The sequence below is a fragment of the Alligator sinensis genome, unplaced genomic scaffold, assembly GCF_000455745.1.
Source record: "Alligator sinensis unplaced genomic scaffold, ASM45574v1 scaffold1008_1, whole genome shotgun sequence".
Classification (NCBI taxonomy): domain Eukaryota; kingdom Metazoa; phylum Chordata; order Crocodylia; family Alligatoridae; genus Alligator; species Alligator sinensis.
In genome coordinates, this window is record NW_005842013.1 from 1525685 (window position 1) to 1536681 (window position 10997).

The following is a 10997-nucleotide window of genomic DNA, read 5'->3' on the forward strand; positions in this document are numbered from 1 at the left end:
CAGGAATGCTGTAACTATGTCCCACATCTTAAGCCTTCTCTTCTCTAAATTAAATAAACCCAGGTCTTTCACCTTTCCCTCACTGGCCATGTTTTCTAATTCTCTTTCTGTTTTGTCCCTCTTTTCTCAGGACACCTCCAATGCGTCTATGTTTTCAAGTGTGGTGCCCTAAACTGGACACGCCACTCTAGCTAAGGTCTCTGTAGCGCTGAGTGGACTTGGAATAATTACTTCCCCATGTCTTCACTTCTGGCACTTAATATATCCAAGATATTTACCTCTTGCAACAGTATCAGACTATTGACTCATATTTAATCTGTGGTCCACTATAACTTTCAGCTGTGTTTTTACTAGCCAATTATTCCATGGTTTGCATCTGCACACTTAATCTTACTTTCCTAAGTGTGGCTCTTTTCCATTGTCTTTTTTTGAATTCCACCCTGCTGGTTTCAGACCCTGTCTGAATTTTAATCTGCTGCTCCAAAATGCTTGCAACTCCTCCTAGTTTGGTGTCACGCACACTTTGTGGAAATGTACTCTCTGCTCCATCATCCAAGCCATTCGCGAAAATATCGAATAGCACTAAATGCAGGACAGGTCCCTGTAGAAATCCTATAACATGTACTCCAAGTTTGGCAGCCAACACTTTGAGTACAGTTTTTTAATACAGTCGTAGAAGCGTTAGAGGTGATTTAGAAAAATAGAAGTAGAGAAAAACCTGCCCTGAAAGGCAAACAAGGTATCGACCCACTTTTGGTTTCTTGTAGTTTTTACCAGCCTGTATTTTTTTAATCCTTCTAAACTATAGGAGAATGAATGAAATTCTCTCCCTGTCTCTCACTTTGTTTTATGCTGATACCCAGGCCCACAGCTTATGAGCACCTTCCATATAAAATCAATAGAAATGGCAAAGTCCCAAGTGGATTTCTACTGCCAGCACAATTTTTACTGACAACCTGATTGCTGATGGTGCATGATACAAGAATTAGAGAGAACCCGGTTGGGTTTTCAGATCCCATCTGTTAGGGTTAGTGGCTCGAGACATCTATCTTTATAACTGCAGGCTGCACAAATGTGAACTGTGCTGGGAGAAAATAAATGGGAAAGCTCACAATAACAATTTTTTGACTAAAATTGTGGCATATCTTGTTTCTGCAGTTGAAGTTTGCTGTATTTTCCCATTCTGTTTCTCCTCCAAAGCTGAGTTTTTCAAAGCTGCCTAGGAGGTTTTGGCACATGGATGTCTTAACTTTATAAAAACATGAGGGCAACAAACTGTCTTGTACAATTTTCATATTATTGATCTTTCAACCTGTGAGTTTGGCCCGATGTATAAAATAACTATTTTTTGCAGTCATAAAAGTCTGCATTATGTTCAGTGCATGGCAAACTGGAATAGCTCTTACCAGCTGCCCTGGTCTCTCATGAGAATATGGAGTGATATTATTTTTAAAACATGGTGACATAATTCTGACTTTCATGTTTCCTATATGACACATGATACGAAGCCATCATACAGCACACTTTAGATTTTTGTTATGTGCAAAGGCCGTGATTGCTCTGGAAGAGGTATTTTAAATGCAGTGACACAGAATGAGTAATGTTGGGATGTAAGACAAGATGTGACAAAATTTTACTTAGAAAAGCATGGTCAAGCTCTCCTTACTCCAGTATATAATAATATTAATAATAATAATAATAATGTATTTGTCTAACGCATGTGAAAGGCAAAGATTTCTTAGGGTGATATATTTTATTGGACCAACTGCATAGTTGAGATACAATTAGACAGGTTTTTGAATGCAAGATATTGGTCTTCAGGAGCTACTTATATAGCAGGTGTTATTCTTTTGGTGTGATTTATATAACACCTTTCATTTCAAAGTACTTTGAAAATGTTGGGGCACATGCTGTCAGTAGTGTGATGTGGAGACAGAGCTGACTCTAGTGGGGTGTGGGGCCTGGGGCAAGTCAGCCTGTGTGGGGCCCCTTTAACACTGCGTGGAGCCATGGGACCCCTGCAAAGGCAGGGCAAGGGGTGGGGTCTTCCCAGTGTCGGTGTGGGGTGATCTCCATGCTTCTTCCACGGTGTGGGGCTGAGTCAGTGCTGTAGCAATGAAATTTGGTGTCTGGGGTCAAGCCCACAGCAGCAGCCCACCCTCGCCCCCGCACAGATCCTTCACTCCCTGGATGGCACACAGTCTTCAGTGTGGAGTGGGGAGTAAAAGGGGGTGGCGAGCTGCCAGACGTGAAGCCGGCAGAGTGGGAAAGCAACACGTGGTGGCACAGAGTGGTGGCACCCTTAGGCACTTGCCAATGGCACCCACTTCGAGTCGGCGCCTGGCTCTGCTGGGCCCCCCCAAAGCGCAGGGCCTGGGGCAGTCACCCCAATTCGCCGTACCCAATGGATAGCTCTGCACGGAGAGTAGCAAGTTGTCATTAACAAGGAAGTTCCCTCACCCTAAGATGAGAGCTTACGTGTTGATGAGCTCTTTCCCCTGGCTCTGCAGTCAGAGCTCTATGGATTATATGGTCCTATTCCTAACTTGGTCTATAGGACCATCCTATGGTCCTATAGAGCAAACACTAAGTCCAGGATACAGTGTCATTTGTAGTCTTTCATTACAGGGCCTGGCAGCATATCGCGAATACTGTCTCACTTGACTTCCCTTCCACAGCAGTGGGAGTTCACTGAATTGCTTTAAACATATTTCAATTTTGCACAGTCTGCCCAAAGAAAGGGAATTTGTATTGGAAGATTTATGGGTGCTATGACCATATTAACCTGCCTATGCAGGGGGTCGGACTCGATGATCTACTGAGGTCCCTTCCGACCCGAACATCTATGAATCATCTATGAATCTATAAGAATGGGAGAAAGTAGCTGGATGTGCAAGCAGCTAGAACAAGGGTGGGCAATTATTTTGGGTGGAGGGCCACTTACCAAGTTTTGGCAAGCTGTCGAGGGCTGCATTTCCCTCTCTGGAGCAGGAAAGCAGGAACAGCCTCATGGTCCTAGGTCAGAAGCCTTTGCTAGGCAGAGACTTCTGGTTTGGGGGGGTGGGGCTGGGTGGGCCTTGCTGCTGGGTCCTGCCACTGGCTTCCACTGGGTCCCACTGCCCCTGGCTCCTGTCATCTTTGACAGGCAGTCAAAAGCAAATATATATTAATTTTCTAAATGTTTTAGGGGCCCTGTGGGCCAGATAGAATGGCCTAGCAGGCCGGATCCAGGCCCCGGGTCCTATTTTTGCCCACCCCTGAGCTAGAAGCAACTGCCTTCCACATCATGTTTCTTTGTCGTATGGCTAGTTTTCCATTTGGAAATGTGACTGCGAGTTACCACAGGTTAGGCCAGCTGGCATTCTCTGTAGGGAGAATAATGTCCTCTTCCAAGGGTACCCGTAGAGAGCATATGACAACCCAGTTCTTGAGATGGCCCAAGTAGCATGCTTGGTTTTCATTTTACATGCTTCTTTCCCCTGAGGGCATCCTAAGGTTCACACAGATATTGGAACCTCAGCAAGTTTAGATCACTGTAAAATTCAGAGCAAGGGGTTCAGAGGAGTCTCCGTGAGTTTGGTATCCCTTTGCCTCTGCTGTATGGGAAGATGCATGCAATCACAGCATTTCGACAAGCTCGCAATGAAGCATTGTGTCTGGGTGTGAAATATAGTGGCTCCCAGTGCTTCTGTGTGGTTTGTCTGTGGATCTGAACAAACTCACTGATGCTTGTGCTGGTTCATCTTTGCCTGTAAGCTCCTTGTACACAGTTACAGAAGGAATGCTGTAGATATCAGTATCTTTTTGGGTGTAGAAAAAACCCTAACATTTATAGAAGAGAACAAAGGATTTTGTTTGGTAAGATTTGACAGAAAAGGTGTTCAATGGGACGTTTTCAGACCCAACTGGCTGGTTTTTTATTTTCTACATCCAAAGAATAAGCAAGATTGGGCCAAACCAACACAAGAGAGGAGAGTATGGGGTTCTCTTCTAAGATGTTGGATTTCTTCCACCACTCCACAAGACAGTGGGGTATGGTTTTGGAGAAGCCGAACCTTAGGGGTAGTTTACGTTTGGGCTCCATTTTACCCACACGTCAGAAGGCAAGTGGGGTAGGAAGGGAGGCAGAACCGATAAAAGGTACCCGTTTTGCTGCATGTCTTGCTGGTGGTAACTCTGACTGCCATAGGCATGATACATATGGAGATATTCCTACTCGGGTATTAGCTCCATTATGACTCTGAGGAAAGAATGACATCAAGTCACATGTATCACTTTCTGAAGCAGATAGACATGTTGTGGAAAGCCCTTCCCAGCTCTTTTTAGCTTGTACAGGTCACCAGGCTCTCAGCTCAGGGAGGCACATGGGTTGCCAACCCTCCAGGATTGCCCTGGAGTCTCCAGGAATTAGATAGAAATCTCCAGGAGAGTCACCTGTGAGATAAATGATATGGCATTCATTAAAATAAATATTCAATGTTGAATCCAATTTACACAACAGTCCAGTAGATGTTTAAAATGTAATGGTCATGAGCATTTGCCTTCCAGACGTAGAGTCTACGCAACGTAATCCGTAACTGATATCCACAAGCACGCAGGCACATTCGCCTTGCATGTCACAGGCACGTTGGTGCTCCAGAAACCTCCCGGAATAGATTCAAACAGAGTTGGCAACCCTAGACCATGGCACAGCTGCATCACACCCCCAAAGGGATTGACAGAGGTGGGCGAATGAGAATAGGATGGAATTCAATGCAGACAAGTACAAGGTGCTGCATCTAGGGAGAAGGAACCAGCAACACACCTATAGGCTGGGGGACTCCCTTTTTGTCAACACAGTGGCAGAAAGGGATCTTGGAGTCACTGTTGACTCCAGGATGAACATGAGCCGCCAGTGCAAGTTAGCGGTCAGTAAGGCTAACCGCACCTAGTTGTGCATCTACAGGTGCATCACAAGCAGGTCCAAGGAGGTGATCCTCACCCTCTATGCAGTGCTGGTCAGGCCGCAGTTGGAGTACTGCATCCAGTACTGGGCGCCGCACTTCAAGAAATGTGTCTAGCATTGAGAGGATCCAGAGGAGGGCCACTTGCATGGTCAAAGGGCAGCAGGGCAGGCCCTACAAGGAGAGGCTGAAGGGCCTGAATCTGTTCAGCCTCCACAAAAAAAGGCTGAGAGGGGATCTGGTGGCCATTTACAAACCCACAGGGGGGACCAGCGGGAATTGAGGGAGGCTCCGTTCCCCTGAGCACCACGCGGAGTTACTAGGAACACGGCCACAAATGGTTAGAGGGCAGGTTCAGGCTGGACATCAGGAGACATTATTTGATGGTCAGAGCTGCCAGGCTCTGCAATGGGCTCCCCAAGGGAGGTGGTGCTCTCTCCTAACTTGGGGGTCTTCAAGAGGAGGCTGGACAGATAGTTGGCTGGGGTGATATGACCCCAGCACCCGTTCCTGCCTGGGGCAGGGGGTGGACCTGATGATCTGTTTAGGTCCCTCCCAACCCTAAGCACTACAATACTATGATTTTAACTCCCAGTCCTTGCAAAATGACTCCAGCAGCAGCAACCTTTCCAACCTCTATCAAAGCTGACTAAGCCTTTAAAGACCCCCTCCTCCCCAATGTCAACATTTATACATTTGAACCTTTGCTCTAAATATTTAACTTATTGACTAATACGTTTCTGAGGAGTCATTTTGAGGTTTCCTGCAGCAGGGCCCCTGGCTCGTGACGGTAATAGCAACACCTTTGGTTCAACGTTAGGCTAACGCACACAACCTGGCTATGGCCTGAGATTTGGCTGTTGGTCATAACAGTAATGAGGGGGGCTTTCGTGACACTTTCAAAGGTTTGTAAATATTTACACACGCTCCCCAGGCAGGAGAATTTGAGACGGGCCTTTAAAAACCACACGCGGGCACGAATTCGAGGCAGGAATAACAAACACAAGGCCTCACTCCGGCAGGAATAAATAAGAGAAGAACAAGAACAAAATCGCAACACTTCATTAATCCCATAACTTCTCATAAAGCATTGCCTCATGGGCATTCCTATAAATCTCCTGGATTTGTTTCCATCTATTAACGGAGGGCTCAGCACGAGAGTCCAACTTGCCTTCCCCACACTCCTTTCTCCTCCTTCGTCTTCAGACATTTCGGTCAGAGGAAAAATGGCATTTAGACTAGATGTCCATGCAGCTTCCCAAAGATATGCCTCTTGCTTTTGTTCCCGCGGTGCGTAGCAGCCCGGACCAAGGTCAGAGCCCCATTGTGCCGGGTTCGGTACATAGAGACACACCAAGAGCCGAAGAGTCAACGCTTTAAGTCAGTGATCCTCAGCCTTTTTAGACTCGTAGAAGTAGGGTCGGAAGGGACCTTGTAGATCTTCAAGTCCGACTCGCGGCATCCTCATTCGACTCAAGACCCCCTTCAGAAAACACCAGCACTTAGCTTTCCCCTGTGTTTTGACGATGGAAAAATAATAGTGTGTTGTGTTGCCGAGACCTCGGAAAGCCCCGCAACAGGTCAGAATGGGTTTGATGCTAGGGCTTCCTATATGAAATCGCCAGGTGTATCTTGTGATTCATGTATAGATGTTTGAGCATCGAACAGTGCTAATATTTGCCTGGCACCTCCCAGCACACTTAAAAGCATCTCACAGCACCCCAGGTTGAGAATCACTGCTTAGGCACCGAAGTGTGATTCTCTTCCACCCTGCTCAAGCCCCTGAAGAGCTGTTAATGCAATGTGTCCTCCTCCTCCTTGCTGTTTTTTGTTTTGTGACCCAGTTATAAGGTTCAGATGATAGTGTGCTATGAAAGTAGATGCATTACTGGTTTTCAGGGACTAAACCAGGGCGGAATAGGATCGCACCTAGGGCAGTTACACACATGCGGGAGCCCGCTTTGATGCGCCGGAAATCCAAAGCGTCGAAGCAGACGCGATTAATCAAGTCTGCTGGAGCACATAAATTCACATGCTCTGGCAGCTTCGCGCGTCACATGTATCAGTGGCGCAGCGCATCTCCGAACTGAGAAAACGGCAGTGGTACGCTTTGAAATAAAACACGTTTGCCGTGCTTTCATCCATTTTCTCAGCAGAGGGACGTGCTGCACTGCTGAGACATGTGGCGCATGGGTGCTTTTAATTAGCTTGGCGCGCTAATTAAAAGTGCCTGGTGCCGCGTTGGAAACACGTGTAAAAATGTCCCTAGGTTCCTGGCAGACATTATAGTGATGGTGTGATTAGGACTGGAGAAATTGTATACCCCGTGCCCATAACTGAGCATCCTGCCATTCTACATGTGCATGACAGGATATGCAATGTTTGGGAGGGTATAAAAGTCCCCAGATCCAATTCAAGGGATGACTGGAGCTGTCGCCTGTCTGATCTTGATGCTCAGCTGAGTGTTGGGATCCAGCACAGGGCAGCTGTAGGTGTAAAAATGGCATGTATGCATAGCCCAGCTCTTTAAAAGTCTGCGGCACAAGGACCCAAGATCAGAGAGAGCCTTTCCAATCACAGGTCGTAGTGCCCCAGGCTTTTAAATCACTGCAGGTGTAGCCCAGCAGTGTTTAAAAGCTGGAGGCACCGGAAACCAGGATTAGGGAGAGGTCTCCCCATCTCAGGTTCCCATGCCATGGGTTTTTAAACAGCTGTAAGGTTCAGATGGTGGTGTGCCATGCAGCCCAGCTGCACATGTGAGTTTTTAGTCCTGGGGCTTCCCAGGCCAAGCCTGACATTCGGCTGAGAGTCAGATGGCCACGGGGCAGCCCTGGGTCTCTTGCCACATGCTCAGTTTAAGGTGCAATATAATGTGGAACACCTTTGTGGCTGATGTGCTGTTTTATTGTGCCATATATTGGACTGAACATACAGCATATGACAACTTATGGCACGATTCACTCATGGATGGCGCCATAAATGTAATGTCTGCCAGGGCCCTCAAGTGCCTAAGTCCGCATAGATGCCCAATATATGGAATAAAATCTGGCCCTATATGACTTGATTAGGGTCACACCGAATGTCAGGGGCAGGGTAGGAAAGTGAACCTGAGTCTCCCAGGTTGCAGGCTATCACCTTTACCATCCTTCTTCCCAAAGTATGTAAAGAAAATCTCTATATTGCTCTACACGGTATATTTGTGGCACTGCCTGCTACTAGATGGCGTATCTGAATGCTGCAAAGCCAGCCATCCTCGTGATCATAAAGATCCTGGGATGAAAACCCTTGGAGGATTACAAGGCATTGTCCTGTTGCAGTTAGCTCTGCTGTTCCTGATACAGTCCTGGCAAGATTTAGACTCCACCTGTGGGAATGACTTGCCCAGCCTTAGGTGTCATATGCCTTGTTTTAGCACTTACCGGGGGGGGTCCTGGTGCCTTCCAGTGTCCCTGACCACCAGAGGGATGGAGGGACACCAGGCTGTGGTGCAATGGGACTGTCCTAGTCTCCTCCCTCATTATTCTGACAGCCTTTCCAGTGTTTCTTTGGGGGTTACAATCCCCTGCAGGTGCCCACTCCCAACTGACTAAAATGCACTTTGGATCCAGTCCTGGAGATGCAGTGACTGAGACTCTCTCTGGCTCCTCTGCAAATGCAGAAGGCAAATCCCCAGCTGGTTTGAACACCAGTATGGCCCAGGGGTCGATCTCTCCTGCTGTACCCAGGCATCATTGCAAAAACAGATCATTCCTTTATTTCCTAATAAGCTCCACGATGACATGTACTCACTCACCACTTTTCCTTTGTTCCAGGCAATGCAACAAGACCTCCAATGGCAGCGACAGCTGTGACCTGATGTGCTGCGGCAGAGGCTACAACCCGTACACGGACAAAGTGGTGGAGCGGTGCCACTGCAAGTACCACTGGTGCTGCTATGTGACCTGTAAAAAATGTGAGAGGACTGTCGAAAGATACGTGTGCAAATGAAACCTTCAAGGGATGCGATGCTAAAGGCACCAAAGCGCAGTTTACAGAAGAAGAAGCATTTCCCCAACCAGATATCATTAAAGACACAGATCTGGAGAAAGACGACTTAAGAAAAATGCAATTTTGCCAGTAAAAATAACCCTTTTTTTTCCCTTTTTTTACTTTTCAATAGAAAACATAGACGTTTTCCCCACCAATAAAACTCTTCCTTTGAGAAGATGGAGGCTTACACCAAAACACATTCTGGATGGCACCTTCTTACAAAAATACCATTTCTGACATTTGCCAATGACATCCGGCTATCAAGTGCCTTTAGTACCAAGAGAAACAGGAAAAGACACTTCCCCGGGGGAAGAAAAGCAACTCTGACTGAGAATGATAGAGGCTAGGATCCCTTTATGCATTCTAACCCATAGGGCACAGATTCTCCAATGGGCTACAGCAAAATCCCTGCTGAAGGGATGTACTACAAACTTGTAAGGAATATTTGTGCTTTTCTTTCATTTTTTTCCCCCAAAGACTTCATTTGTAGACCCGAAGATCCACTCAGGATGATGATGAAGTTAGAAGGGTTTGTGGCAGTACCCCAGAAACAAAGCACAAACCAGTCCATGCAACCCTTGCTTTTGCCCACAGCTGAGACTCTTACTGCTCCACTGTTTTAGGGTAGGTTGCCAGGGTTTGAAATTCAACCATTGGCAGAAATCTGTTGACTATGTTATGATCAGGGCACAATGCCAAGGGCCTGTTGGACACAGTGACCAGTAAGATACAATGACCTACATAGTGGAATTAAGGTAAAATGGCAAAGGAAAAGGCAACTCGTGTATCTCTTTTCACCCGCTCTGACCTTTGGATGTTAATGTCTAAATTCAGCGTCTCTCTTGCTGCCTTGTCCTCTTTAGCCCCTTAGGTGAATATGGCACCATCTCCCCTCTTCAACAGAGCTATAAAGTCTTGACCCCAGAAACTGCAGAGACATCAGCAGTGCAGGAAGTGTGTGTACGTCATCAGAAATTCCAGATGAGGGAAGCCAGCTATAAGCAGAGCCAGCCGCAGTGTGAATAATATGTAGGGTCTTGCCATGCCAACAGCCTAGAACCACTATCTGTGGATGTACATATTTTATTTTGTATGCAAACATACAGAAATATTTATAAAATATATCTCATGCTTTTCTCTATTCTACTTTATATATAAATATCTATTATAAACGAGCTTAACAATAGTATGAAATAAATGCAGAAATTACTCACCGGTTGAAAGAAAACATCGTAGAATTATTGCTATATTTAAATTGATAACATTGGCTTTTGCTTGGAAAGATATCCCATTTCTCTCCTAGAGAATTGGGTGGGGCCGGTGAGACTTAGACGTAGTGCAGAGGCGGGCAAGTATTTCAGGTGGAGGGCTGCTTAACGAGTTTTGGTGAACTGTCGAGGGCCGCATGGGTAGCCCCGCCCCTTGGTATTTGTCCCGCCATCTTGGGCCCGGAAGTCCCACCCCTAACCCCTGACCGTTACTCCCTCCCCTTGCTCCCCGAAAATACTCCTCTTGGGCAGGGGGTTGCCATCTTAGAACCAGAAAAGAAACCAAATCATACAGTAACAGTCAAACACCTACTGTAACATATTTTAATTTTATTACAAAAAATATTTTGTCATGATTTGTGTTTGTGTAGTCTATATAGAGGTGATTGCATAATAACTCAAAAATAAATTCTTAGTCTTGTATATTGTGGGGGGTATGTGTGTGTATGGGGGGTGTGGGAGGGTATGTGGAGGGGGTTGTGAGGGGGTGTGTGTGGCTGTGTGGGGGGGCATAGGGTATGTGGGGGTTTGTGTATATGTGGAGGGTTGTGGGGTGTGAGGGACGGTCGGGGGTGTGGGGACCTCCGCACTCCCCCCATGGCACAGGAGCAGGAGGCAGGGTGCTCAGGGTGCTGGTGCCTGGTGGGGCACAGCTCCGGCCAGCGCCGCGCGACTCAGCAAGGGGCGCAGCCTCCACCAGGCAGTCTGTATCGCCGGCACTCCTTGCATTCACTGGGCACAGGAGGGAAGCCCCAGA

At 46.9% G+C, this 10997-nt stretch overlaps 1 protein-coding gene across 6 annotated transcripts in view; it reads left to right on the plus strand.

Annotated features, from left to right (window-relative positions):
• WNT11 (Wnt family member 11) overlaps positions 1-10593 on the plus strand; it is a 35300-nt gene extending 24707 nt beyond the window's left edge. For all 6 annotated transcript variants that reach the window (XM_014519153.2, XM_014519155.2, XM_014519154.2 and 3 more), the window contains one exon: positions 8756-10593. In XM_014519153.2, the coding sequence (XP_014374639.1) occupies positions 8756-8930 (175 nt within the window). In that variant the 3' untranslated portion in view covers positions 8931-10593. The remainder of the gene's footprint in view (positions 1-8755) is intronic.
• Positions 10594-10997: the final 404 nt, after the last annotated feature.